The sequence below is a fragment of the Macrosteles quadrilineatus genome, unplaced genomic scaffold (genome assembly GCF_028750875.1).
Source record: "Macrosteles quadrilineatus isolate MER2022 unplaced genomic scaffold, UCM_ALF_1.0 Scaffold_6__1_contigs__length_79288215, whole genome shotgun sequence".
NCBI lineage: Eukaryota > Metazoa > Arthropoda > Insecta > Hemiptera > Cicadellidae > Macrosteles > Macrosteles quadrilineatus.
Genome location: NW_026542599.1, coordinates 53,500,393 through 53,515,070, shown reverse-complemented (window position 1 = coordinate 53,515,070; position 14,678 = coordinate 53,500,393). Strand labels below are relative to the sequence as shown.

Genomic DNA, 14,678 nt, shown 5'->3' with positions numbered 1-14,678 from the left:
AATTCGAATCTTTCCAATCACTAATCACATTTCAAATGTGCAAGAAACAATTTTCTCTGGACACAGTTTTCCTCGAACTGTAACTCGGTTGGCAACAATGACATCACCAGCTGTTTAGTTGACCTATCCGCTACATTTACCTTATGACGGGTCTAATTTACACCATTGTTACAAAAGCTAAAAGAAAGAAACAAAACAGAGAACATGCATCAACTACCTACTTGTACTACACGGCTACATGTCAACTACATTTATGTATGCCTCTTGTGCACTGTGTGGTTACGTCATTTCTAAATATAACCATCGACTAAGGAGGTTCGAATAGGCTCATCCTATATTTTATATATGGACAAAGTTTGTTGAGTTATTTGTCCTGTTAACAAATGAGTGGGCAACATTTGCCCTAAATTTCACTTCGAGGTCCTTAAAACTTCTTCAAATATGGACATTTCGCTAACCATAGAATAATTGGAATATTTTTGCCATTAGACATGAATGAAAATTTTAAAAATTAATTACAAAAACATTGAAAATCACAACTACTAGGTTCTAGTTTTTTTTTCATCGTGCTAATTTTGAAAACTAATGCGAATTCTTCTGATTGAACCTCAGCAACATATAATACTCACTCTGTATTTTTTTTTTCTGTCTTAAAAACTCGTCCTATAAATTTATATAAATTATAGCATTTATTCCACAATAACTTATTCCACAGCAATTGTATTTAACAAAAATACAATATTAAAAACTTTAATAATGAGCCATTGATAGGGAGTCGTTGTCTGATTGTCCCTGGGGTTACTAAAAATAATATTGTTTACAAATTTGTCCATAACTTGGACAGTAAATCGAATTAAATTTTGATATTCCAAAATTTTGACTTTTTTTCATGCGGGAACGTTAGGTTGTGCTAATACAGTGCCGTTTATTTCTTCCACAACTTTAAACTAAAGCTCGTGTTTTTAGGTTCAGTCAGAAACACCCAGTAACAAGTACTATTTATTCATTCAAGTAACAGCTGTAGAAAGGTCAAACGAATGTGAATTTTTAGGCGATGAATCACGTGTTGCAACTTCAGTAGGTGCAGCACTCGACCTAGTGGTGATCATACCACACCATATTTGGGCCGTTATGACGAGCCCCTGGCAACTAGGTCGTGAGCTACCTGGATAGTGGATACAAGAGAGTTTAACATTTTATACAGACAAACTTGGAAATATCAAAAAGGCAATGGACGTGACTCCGATGCGAACAAATTGAACACGAAAGATGCGCGGGCTGCGATTGTAGCGGGACTTTACATTGAAACAATACCGGGTACGATCACATGTCAAATGGGAAGAGAAAGTCAATTGGATAGACATACTTACCCTACATAGTAAAGAATATTAGTTACTTTGTGAATATTTTTCATTGTGGACGATTCGACTTTGGGAAAATTCAGTCCTGTTGACTAGTGGACTTTTCATTAACAGTTCAGGCTAAGGAACCGTTTTATTTGTCTTTTGGTGAGTAGCAAATCTTCACACACTCCAAGGTATTTCACTTCATACTTCACTCATAAACAATCTTTCCCTGTCTTGATATAACTAAACAATGATATGGATAATTTTGGAAGCAGCTAATGTTATGTTTACAGAAATTTGTATGTAGGATAGGATTATACGAGTTGCATGGGGTCACAGCATTAACACAAGTATAATATCCATTGGGAGTCGGTAGGATTTGAACCTAGGCGTGCAGAACAGAAGAATGTATTTTAAATACTTGATTAACAGTGCTAAATCTGAATAAAAGTGTACATTTTCCAATAAATGTGGAATGCTTAAAAAAAATTAGATCCAGCCTATACATTTACATAGCAGATTAAGTCTTCGAGTTTCGTAGAAAATTTTAAGTAATAACTTCAGAAAATTTTTGCTCAGTAGTAACTATCTACGTTGCAACCATCTCTTTGACGTCTTACATAGGTCAACCTCTTTCCTAATCAACTTAACAACCTATTTACATGATACGTACGTAGCTCTGACATTCCAACCCCATCCGTCACTCCCTATTGCCTCCACTTATTCCCACCTCGCGCCATTTTTCACACGCACGTTAATTTCCAATGTTATTTACGTTCGCCCGTAACCTCGCGCGTATCGCACCGGTTTCTCCCGCCAAATGTCAACGCCAGTAGGTCCACCAATGCTTTCCCTCCGGATTTGTGGCAGTTGTTTATACCGATTTCTCATCTTCCGCAAGCTTTTGGCAACCTAAGGGTTAGTTCTACTTTCTCGACCAGTTTCGTTTTGTAACGAATGATTCGGGTTTGTCAGTTTGTTTTGTCATTTGTTGTTGACATCATTGATCAAGTGGTTTCAAGTGTGGATTGGTTCCTATTATGTATTTGAATCAATTTGTGAACAGTTCGTGGGATGGTGTGTCTTAATTTCTTTTTATTGGTTAATATATTTTTTACTTTTAAGACATTATAACTTTTGAGTATTTTTTTCAACATCTTTCCTCAGGTGGTCAAAATTTTGTCTTGAATCCGGTATTATCGTTGAATGAACATAATACTTGACCTCTTAAATTTGTGGAAATGTGTGTTGAATTTGAAGTCCTGTATAAATTAATAAGTTACCTCGGTTTTACCAACGTTTTATTTTACCATTACGTTATTAATAAATCCAGGTTCTCAGTTACAAACACCTAATTATTCTCTGTTCCCTATCAATCTTATCCTTGTCTCTTTCCATATTTACAATTCATAGATCAGTGCAATCATTGCTTTTGATGAATGTTTGGAGAACCAACTTCAATAAATTATTATAACGCGCATATTGTTCGGTGAATTTGCAGTGTTATGCAAGTAGCTCAGAATTCTTTTTGTCCATACTCAGGTGAAACTATTTCAGTGACGCTTTTCGTGCAATCAGCTTACCACCGGTTCTCTGTTAGCTGCTGGTTGTACTTCTTATCACACGTTTAACCCTTCATTGAGCACATCCATTAAAACAGTTATGTTTGACCAAAATGAATTCAAAGACAAAACGTTTTCCTTTTCCTTGAAAAAACCTACTGCATTGCCATTTCAATTTCATCGCACCTTTTCCTTGAACAAAAATTATCTACTGCATTGCCATTTCAATTTCATCGCACCTTTTCCTTGAAAAAAAAAAATTCTTACTGCATTGCCATTTCAATTTCATCGCACCTTTTCCTTGAAAAAAAAACCTACTGCATTGCCATTTCAATTTCATCGCACCATTTCCTTGAAAAAAAAAATTACCTACTGCATTGCCATTTCGATTTCATTGCAGAGTTTTAGAACCACATATCACAGATGTCATTTGATGCCACGTTTACGCGGAATGAGCCATAAATATTTTGCCGCAGCTTGTCTTCACGCTGTAGGCGATTGATGGAGTTTTAATGGATGTAAAAGATCCATTACAAGAGCTAGCGGCCCACGGATCCAGGATACATAAACTAACCGAAACCTCAGCTTCCTGGACTCCTGGGCCGACGTCGTGGGCCAAATGTATCTATATTTATAAACATATTAATTTTGTCCTAGATTACGTCGGACGTTTTTCTTATACAGAAATGTTTGATTTCCTCAATTGCTTGAATGAATTAAGCTCTCTAAAAGAAAAACCAAATAAAGTTTTAAATATATTTTTTCCAACTTCGATCAAATTTTAAAACCCTGGCGTGTATGGTTTAAAGGTTGAGATTATATAAGGAATTTATTGGTCTTCGACGTACCAAACAGAAGACCCACAAAATAAATTTACAATTGTACTTATTTGCTTCCGTTTGTTTTAATTCTCATAGAATTACTCGTATAAGTGCATTCTGTGAAATAACTAAATGAACCACACTCGAAAATCTGTTTTAAAGCTTAGTGGATGTGTAGTTTTTTTAAAGTAGATTTTAAAACGCATGTTCTGCCCCCTCACACCGTTGCGAAGAACGGGTATGGAAACTACAGTTCGACTTATCATAGTTACCCGTTTACCAATCTCAATTCAGCACTTGTTTGGCTAGTCTTTTATCCTTTAATTTCTTTTATCTCACAGTTGCGTAATCTGGGTAGCTGCGTTGTTAAAGCACTCGCATACTAGATCGAAAACAAACCACTCTGTCCTCAATCCATAGGCTTTTAATCGTCTTTTGATCGTGGCTTCTTGGCTAGCTGATCCAGTCAACACTCATCCTTCAGTCATATGGTGTGTCGGCGTTGTTGAAGTGAAATCAAAATTTTTAATAATTTAAATTTCAAAAACCCCAGCTGCGTCAACTGTAGGAGGTCAACTATCGTCAAGCACATCTCTCCCAGCTGGCCGAGTTTATCCCATTTGTGTCACCTCGCCAGTGGGCGGCCTGCACCCTGCACATTCTCGGCCCACGACCGCTGATTTGTTATCTCCTGATCAAGGACGACTGCACTTTCAGTTTCCTGCCTTCTGGCTGCTCGCCTTGCACCGTCTCGCCCGGTGTCTTCGCCCGACCAGACGAGAGCACAAGTCGACGACTGTAGTGTAGTGTTAGCCTAATTCACAACTGTCGAAAATATCATCGCATCAGGTGTTCTGAACAAGTGCTTCAGTTACCCTTCATGAAACGGTAGGGACTTGAATTGATTCTAACAGCTTGTAGCTGGTGATGAGTGCATGAAATAAAGGTGTATGACTAGGATCGGTTGAGAGTTTTCATGCACAAAAGAATTATAATTAAATCCGATTGAATTTAATTGTTGGGCCTGATTATGCACCTTTCCAGTTCTACAAGTATTCTCTGGGGTTCTACGGTGGACTGTTGTATAGTTTGCTGGCTGGGTTTGGATAGTTATCTGAAGCGTTGGATTTCTACAGTTCCTATGCTCTTAAACAGACTGTCACTTCTCTCTTAGTTATGTTGTCTGAACATCCCATGATGTTGTCAGACGCTACCTTTATACACCACGATGGTCATTGTCTCTGTTGTCAGAAGCAATGTTTCTAACTTAAAATATATAAATTAAAGATACCCACTGTCTTTCTTCCCAGAAGAACTATTTATGCGTCTTCTCTACCGTCAATATATCCACCAGCGTCAGTTGACCAAGCACTATCTCTATCTCACAACCAAAATATCTGTCTCTCTTCCACCGTGATCCGTATTTTTGATCACCCTGTACTGTCTTTATCCTCATAATATGTATGCATGTCTTTTCTCTAATCGCCAATACCACACTGTCTCGGCCGTCTCTTATTACTATAGTACTTCTCCAAATCGCCACGTCCTCATTACTGACGTGTGTGTGCGTGTGTAAGGTCAAGGTCAAGGTCCAGCCCCAGGTTCGGCAACAGACCCTGTGATCCAGCGGTGTCAAATGTCAATCATCCTCAGTTTAAGAACACATACCTCCGCCCACGGTTACCTGTCTGGGCAGCATCGCTTGCCAATCGTCTTGCGAATTGTCCCAGGTGAATGTTTAACATGAGGATATTTAAGAGTTAAAGGAAGATTGGAAGAGAAGATGAGTGAAGGATGAGTGTTCAATAAAAACGATAGCTTTGTTATTGACTAAGATCAGCTGGTTCTGCTGTCATTTATCTTCCGCCAAATAAGGCAGGATAGCTTGGTCCAGTTAGTTTACCAGGCAAGAACTTCTCTCTGGTACCCAGCTACTTTATGTCATATGTTTTGACGCCATAGTTTGTTGTTTAAATTTGGATTGTTTACATTTAACTTATTTGATGTAAATAAAGAGCAATCCTAACGACCAAATTTGGAATGACTGTATAGGTAAACTTGTTAAATCACAACAAGAACAAGGATGAACTAACTGATTATCCCTATACTCTAAGATGCACTGTCGATTGTCCCTAAAACTTAAACTCATTACAACAGGGGTACCTAAACAAACTATTTCGGTATTCCGTATGGAAGAAATCTCTTTGACCTTAGCCACCAGATTCGGACGCACAGCATTGTACCTAGTCACTAAATCCGCCAATACAAAAACTACTATAAAGCCCAACACCGGCAACCCAGAATGCAAAGCAGGATCGTTTCACGCGCACGTGTGAAGTGACTTTAGTTTTGGCCATTTCGTCCTTTATTGCCATCACCCTTGGAGGTCTTTTACAGTTCGTGTTTTCCCCCACCTGTGTTAACGTTAGATTCGCCTGACGAAGGACATTAAACTCCCGCGCTTTTGCCGTCCCCGTGCATCCGTTACCGCGTTTTCCGCGGAACTCGCGTCTTTTCCGCGCCGTTGGTTTTAACGAGGTAATTACCTTAGTCGAGACAGATGCGAGATACGTGTGTGTGTTGGTGTGTTAGTGTGTATGTGTTCACTCTCGCACTTGTATATTGCCATCATTACCTTGCAATTCTACGATACGTTCCCGCGACAAGTGGCTGACTTTCCCGGGCTTTTTACCATATTTGTGTACCTGCATGGGGGTACGGTCGTGTTAGCGATGTCCCTCGAGCAAATTACTCGTCGACTAACTGGTCATGTCACTAAACAAAATGATTTGTTAGAACATTTTAAGAGAAGCTATTTAACACGTAATGTCATGTATTTCTATGTAAAATACGCTTTTGGGTGTACATGTTAAATATTTTAGAAAATTACGTTCTACACGTTCCTTTGCGAGTTTTTTGTAATAACATTTCTTACAGGAAACCTTCATTCGCTTAAACACAACTGAAAGTATGCTCAATTCTAACAGTCATTTGACAGCAGTTTTCACTCTTTCCATACTACTAATTTGGGAATGCGCCATTGTAAACTAAGGAGGTTTGTTGGATGGTTTACAGTGCTTCAATACTGTTGTTTACTTTAAAAGATTAGATCAGGGGTATTGATAATGTATTCATATTAAGTTAATTAAATTTAATTCGAACTTTTACCCCAGAAAACTTGGATCCCCAAAAGTTTGAATTAATGGAAGTTCTTGCAATGAAACAAATGTTAACCTTGGTGGTTTCAATAAGAGACAATCAGCAACCTTCGACCCTATCTAAGTATGTGTGACATTAATGTGCTCAATTCTTCAAACAGCCCAAACTAGGTGAAACTACCAAATAGTTGTTGACAACTTCGAAAATCTTATAAACTGTTTCAAAGGGAGTTCTACGCAGCAAAAAGGTGTTTGGGTGACAGGCGTAAATGTGTGAATGTCATAAATCCTTCTCGGTTTTTTGAAAAGGTTTTCCTCAAATAGTTCCTAGGATGTGCAGCAATTAAATAGAGGCGAAGATAAAAAGAGATGACAAAAAATAGCCAGGTATGGGTAAACATTCTTTCCGATTGTTTTCAAGAGCAGAGGAATCAACAAGTAAACGTTGACTTCTGCTTCGCTAAAAGCCAGAAAAATGTTCCTAAACATTGGTTGCTGGTCAAAGAAGTTGCAACATTATAAAAACCCTAAAGATGTTCCGGGACCTAAAGACCTTTCCGAAATGTATGCAACTATTTGATGGAGAAGAAGCGGTGACGACTTTAAATAGCACATCAAGTACAACAATAATATTAATTCGCACCACTTCGATCAATACAACACATTGAAGTTCAATGCCGACCGTTATTTTGAGTAACGAGGTGTTTTCAATTGTCGATGCAATTCCGTTTATTGGAGTTTTATTAAAAGAGATCGGCGAATGATTAAACCACGAGGCCATTGTACAATCGCGATGTCATTGGTTGACAAACTTGTAATGTCACATTGTCACTGGCCTGTAACTGTAATTTGGATAATATGATACATACATTTCCTAGTATAACTGTTTGTACCCATTATTTTCCGCTACACATATTGTGTTCAAAATATATATGTTTGAATGTTAAGTTATCTCTGAATTTGGATACTTAGATATATGGAATTGAAAGCGATCACCACTTACCATATTCCATATGCATCTTGTAAGTAAATAGTACGAGTGTAATAATATGTTTAAGCGTGTTTAAACGTCTATTTATTTACTTGCAGTAAATTTTACAACATGCACTTTAGTGATTAAGAAATTGTGTTATTTTATCTGGATTTATGAAAGGACTAGGGAGGTTGATGAACAGTTGTTTTCCGTAGAATATATGTTGAGCTATTGACAGTGCAGAGGTTGTGTATAGGTCCGTCTTCACCTTCAGCTTCAGCTTTAAGGCATTTCGAAACGTAATCCTTAAATACCTTATATAACCCGAAAAGGCCAAGATGAAATGGTGGACAGTAGGGCGTTATGCTGCGACCTTGTCTGCTTAATCAGCATATAATACCGGGCCTGCCATACACGGCAACCGGTCCTCGAGCCGTCAGAAGCCAAAGTCTGGCTCAGCACGCTGCACTTCCCGCGGCCCTCTCACTTTCGTCCGCAAACGAGGGTTCTTCCAAGAATTGGTTGGTTATTTATCCTCAATAACCCTTCTAAGAATCGCTGTATATCCTATGTTGATCAAGAATCACTGTTTTTCTGAATTCCCCAAGAGCACCAAAATCGCATTTTCCTTTCTATAATCTTACCAATATTCACTTTTTCTCTCTTGAGGACCCCTTTCCAAGAATAGTTGGTTCCATCTCAAGGTTCTTTTCAGGAATTGCTGTTTGACCTCTACAAATAAAAAATATATTGGTTTAATTCATGCTCAAAACATTTAAAGGTTTTTAAATGTGTTTGTATTTGTTTCAGAACCGATTTCAACTACGAATGTCCAGTCACCGGACGATCAACAGGCGGCGAGTCCAGAAAAACTTACGGAAACAGGTAAAAATACAGCATGGAGTTTAGTGTTGTTTGTGAAATTGTGTAAAATAGCATTCACGATGTTATAGTACGGTTTCCGATCAGCAAGTGACATTTTACAGCATTTAGTACACCAGTCCATATTGCAATATAACTTACCCTTATTACAAAGGTTTTAGATTTTTCGGGGTTTTACCTTCAGGAGTTTTACGCACTGCTTTCAATTTTTTTGTTCAACTCTTGAAGAGTTCTTAGGCTCTTCTTGCGTTGTAATTCCACTGAATCGGACAGTTATATTGCGGATATCTTAGATTACGTTACTTGACATAATCTTTTATTGAACATTATCTATAGTATTTAACTTGTAATAGGCTACTTGTATAATTTGCAAGGTGGCCTTGCTTAAGTAAGTGTGTTACTTCAAAGAGATCATATGGAAATTATGTTTAGGAAAAAAGAAGAGAGGTAGAAAAGTAAAATTATGACTAAACAAAGGAACGAAATTAAAAAGAATTAAATCTTAAATATGATAAAGAATGGGAGGAGTGATGCAGAGGCAGAAAGTGAGTTAGGAGAAGGAAATGAAGACATGTAGAATGAAAAATGGAAGAAAGAAAGAACGAAAAACAGATAGGAAGATCAAAAGTCTGGAAAAAGAGAATCTGCTTACTCCACAGTTGTCACCAACTCCATGGAAACTGAGAGCGAAACCGATCTGCAGCAGTGCAGAGGTGCAGCAAGCAGCTGCGGCGGGCAGAGCCGCGGGCAAAACGACAAAAAGAGCGGGAGTTACAAGCAGCTGAGCAGCTGTGCAAAACATACAAAACAACAAGATTTACCGCGCGCGGCCGAGATAATCAAATTGCAAAAAGCAAAGGAAGGCGCGTATCTCCGGTAGCAGAGACGGAGCGGCGAGTAATGAGCAGAGTCAGAGGTGATGCTGACCCAGAACCGCATTAATATTTATCGCACGCCATTTACAAATGCGTCGCTGTTCTCAGCAAACACTCTAGTGCTCTTCGGCGCTTCTACCTGAATCATTCGTGTAGTAACAGAAAGACGTTCTCAATGTTACTATACACATTGTTAAAGTCATAGAAGAGAGTTTTACAACAATAAGAAGAATTCAGGGAATCAATTGAGTTGTCCACCTAATTCAAACAATAATGAAAACTAGAGAGGTTGTAAGGCCAACCAAATATCTCTGGGGATCATCCAAATTCTATGTGATGCCAAATATTCCAAATGAATCACTGTGTCAGTGTTTAGATACATCGATTCTTATTTCGTTGTTGAAATTAGTTTGTCGTAAGGATTGTCACAATGTTCCCGGTTCCCAACTACAACCCAAATGCGCCGTAGAAGAATATCTTGTGACCGTGACTATACAATCTAAATTTGGACAACTATTAAAAACTCCCTAACTTGTAATATGTGAATTTATTGTACCCAAAAGCATTCCAATTCTTCGCACTTCGCATCAACCAATCCAACTTACAACAAGGCTACTCGTGTTCTAGCCTTCTTAACCCTCATGGCGAAAACCCTCATACTTACTATAACTCAATTTGTTTACACCCCGATTTGCACGAATCTTTGGACTTGTGTTCCTACCCACAACGTAATGTTTTGCAACTTTTATAGTCTATACGTTTCCTAAAGTCTGACCCATTACGCCCTACCAACAACTAGCCTGCTTCGCAAAACCTCTCTTTAACTTACCAGAACATACTTTTCGTATCCCGAAGCCTATGATTTTTAGCGCCGCACTTCCACCTACAATCCCAATTCCCAATTTCGTACCCCGAATCGTCTCGTCCCGTTGTCGAATGTCGTGTCGCGTGTCCGGGAAGGCATTGTGAGCGGCTTGTTACCCGCGGCCAATTTGTGGCAAGGGCGGCCACGACGCATGCTAAAGTAGGTAACGGGCCCCAGTCTAGCATCTAGGTCTAGAGTGACTCTAGGCTGATATCACGGACATGCAAATGCTGTCAGGTCAAGTTTCAAATTGGAGGACGTTACTTGAAATTCTAAAAAACATGTTTCTAGGATGGTAGATTCCTGCACTTCTTCCTCTTCCAGGGTCCAGGCAACGCCTCATACGATTTTAAACTACCCCATCACGACAGACATCTTCGTGCATCTCTCTTTTCGGTTGTAATTAAATCCTACGGTGTCTAAATTAGTTAGAATAGTTTGGGTTCCAAACCTCTTTAGTTTCATAGGTAATTCCGTACCAAATCAGTGTTAAAATTTTAAAAATATACATTATAAAATTTGGTTTTAGATTCTGCAACGTGTTCTATCTGGTTGTAGAACACCTACTCCTTCTCTGGTTGTATGATAGTCCTGGGATTTTGTATATAATTGGTGGTGATCTCTTTGACCTTCTATTTTTTTCGTCTACGAGGATCACGCACTTTTCGCGTGGGCGTATCAGTCAAAGCAAGAGTAAAAGCCGGTGCGACCATAACGTAGGCTACTGAAAAAAGTCTGTGGTACTGATGAATATTATTGGTGGCATTGGGGCACTAACTCAATGCCTATTAATTGGTGCATTGGAACTCATTGTTAATTCGTAGTCAATCGCGTTGCCGACTCACTGAATGGAGTTTGTCATGCAAAATAAGATGTGTTCTTCTAATGTTCAGTGCTTAGGCTTGGTGCACTATTCGCCTATTGAGTAACATAATGCGTACTAGAAGTTAATGCGGTATGGCATTGGAGTACTTTGATGCATTGGAATATTCAATTCATTTTCTGGCATAAAGCTTAGGGTGCGTTCACAAAGAAAGCTGGTTACAAGTAACTTACTTTCAGCGCTTGTTCTAAGCGCTTGAGCATGCTGTTGTGTGTTCACAACAAACGCTTGCATTTCAAGCTCAGTGTAGTCTCAGCTCTGGTCGAGACAATATCTTCTTCAAGTGATGAAGAGTTGTTTTTGATTGCAAATGTAGAATTAAAAATTCGTAGAAGAAAAGTAGGTGTTCATTCAATTATTATTATGCACCTACCGCGGAAGAGGTAGGTTCGGGGAATACCACCATCTATTTCCTGAATTGAAATTGGACAAAGTGAGATTTTTTCTTATGTATGAGAATGGAGCTAACCACGTTTAATTCATCCTCAATAAAATTGAAAGTGTTTTAGTAAAGTTTTCGGGGAATTGGCATAAGCAACCTAACCATGCACCAGAACGAATTTTGAACCAATAAAAAAAAACCTAAAAATACTCGAAGGGAGTTTTAAACACCCTATGTATCTGATTAATTATGATGCAAATAATATTGTGAGATATATTCAAATGTTTTAATTTTCTAGGTAAATAAAGTAAAAGTATACAAGTTTCATCTATAAAAAATCCAACACCTAATTAATATTGAATTAAATGTGTTTGTCTATCATCTTAGTACATATATGTTATATTTGACCTTTGGGTTACGTTATTGAGCATTCTAGGGAAAACCCACAATACGTGGGTATATATTTTTTTGGGAAATTGGAAGCTCTAAATACTTGAGCTATCAACTCATCGCACTGTTTAGTAGTTTGTAACTGACTGGTTCGGTCAACAAGCGCCGGAAAACAAGTATGAAACGTTCTTGCGTGCTTGTCAGAGCTTGTAACAAGCGCTTGCTAGCCGGCACAAGCTTTGTCTGTGAACACACACGCTTGATACTATGTTGACTTTTCTCACGCCGGTTCGAGCTTGCAAGCGCTTGCCAACAAGCGCTTGTAACCAGCTTTCTTTGTGAACGCACCCTTAGTCTTCCAGGTTTATTTTCGTACTTTCAAGAAGTTATTCTTATTTCTTTTAGTGTGGTCGAACTAACTTAAAATCACAAAGCGTTTCTATCGCCTATAGATCTTTCTAAGATTGTATCTACTCATCTTAACAATCATACAATATCGACTTAAGATCAGTCTTATTTTCAAATTGACCGTTAAACTAGGTTTTGGTGGAATCAATCTCCATCACGTTTACAAATTTGAATAGAAGCCATGAAATTGCCCACTTTATGTGAAGCTTACATCGGCTACAATGTAAGCTAGGTAAATTACACATTGCTCTTAAAGGGGTTTTGCAATTTGTAATCGCAGTAGAAGTTTACAGTCCTTCGATACGTGCCGTATGGTGTTCTTGTGGGTTTTAATGGGATTTCCTCTCACTCTTCGTTCAAGTATTGCCTACATTATAGTATACTTTACTATTATGTCGCTCGTTTGCTGCTATGTTTCCTACAACTGCCTTGTCACGGAAATAAAACAACAAATAGTTCTGGCAGCGATAGATGTAGCTATAAAGATGGAAATTTACTGACCATTGTGTGTACATGGGTGTTTGAATTGTTGTTTACTATTGTTTTATCACTAGTAAGATTTTCGATTTTTACAAAATCTTAGACCCTTTCCGCTTTCAGATTATACTCGCGTTCTTAGCTTTGATTTGTTCTGTTATGACAGTTTCATATCAATAGAGAACCAACGAAAATAAAGAATGATAAGGATAGTCTACGCTCTTGAAACGATAAAAGCAGGTACATCGTTAAAGGGAGGAATTTAACCGATTGTAAGGCAAAGTGATCCAACTTTTCAAATCATTGTAGATATGCCGGGATTTTAAACCGTTCCTCTTGGACTCGTCACATCCCACCGGACTTCTGTAACGTAGCTGAGAAAGGATAAAAGAAAGTATGTCAAAGAAAAGTGATCCAGGGCATTACCACTAAAGTAATTTTAACTTTGTACTCTTTAAAACGTGATTCTAGACAACCTTTTGCGTTAAAATGATATAGTACACTCCACTCAGATTTGTATAAAGTAAACGCAAGATTATTCATGTCAATAGTTCACATACATTTTACAAAAGAAGATTAAAAACCAAACGCCACAATGTTTCTACATTCTCCTCCATTATACTCTGGTTTATTCAAAACAAACCCATGTTTTTTTTCCAATTTTTCCACACATTTCACTATGCTGATCCACCAATTCAAGGACTAAACACCATAGCTCCAGTATTCTTTACCTTCACCCGTCGTGTTCTTTGATCATTATAACAACGTTTTTCCGCATTTCCATCCAATATCATGTTGAAATTTCTACAAAATCGCTTCGGAGGAGGCCAGCATCCACAAAAAATCATCAATCTGCTATATTTTCTCTATCTATTTGTCATTTTTCACCTACACGTCCATTTCTTTCCGAATCACCCTCCAAATTTGCGTCGAAATCCCTCCAAATCATCAACACCGGTAGCTGTCGTCACGCAGCTGATTGCTGATTACTGATTGCTGATTGCTGATTGCTGATTGCTGATTGGTGACGGTGCTGATAGATCACATCCACTGCTGATTGATATATCAGCCTGTGTGGGTCCTTGTCCAATTAGAGCTACGCTAGATACGAGAGAAGTGACGTAGATGCGGAGATTGTACCTAGCGGGTCTGGGAAAGCGAATCCCTCGCTTGTGTTTTGAATGTGAATCAAAAAGACGATTATATCAGGAGAGCGACCATGATTTGTGTGCGAGAAGTACGCTTGGACTATCCTGAAGATCTGTGCCGTGGAAGAAGTGGACAAAATAAAATCTTTTGTTGAAAGTACAATAAAAATATGTTAACTTTTGGATTGTTAGAAGATTGTTTCACACATTTATGGTCCATAGAATAGTTGGTAGTCCTAGAACTAATTGGAAGGTTGGTATAGAAAAAATATTATATCATAGAAAACGTTCACTGATTCGATGGTTTATGTCACTTTTTCTAAAGGAGGCATCGAAACGGACTTGTGACGAATGGTGCTCACGTTGACTAAGATGTACTTTTTTGTGGAGATTTTTTGTAGATTTTTTATGTGCTGGTGTTTAATAAAATTAATTGAAATAAACTCGTACTTGTGTGCTACATACAGCACAATGACACATCTTATTTTGTGTTGATGATCTTGCATTA

The 14,678-nt window shown here is 38.2% G+C and overlaps 1 protein-coding gene across 1 annotated transcript in view; it reads left to right on the top strand.

Annotated features, from left to right (window-relative positions):
* Positions 1-14,678, top strand: part of LOC128996366 (PDZ domain-containing protein 2) — a 536,662-nt gene that overhangs the window by 440,542 nt on the left and 81,442 nt on the right. The window contains exon 4 of the mRNA XM_054421654.1: positions 8,671-8,745. Within this exon, the coding sequence (XP_054277629.1) occupies positions 8,671-8,745 (75 nt within the window). The remainder of the gene's footprint in view (positions 1-8,670; positions 8,746-14,678) is intronic.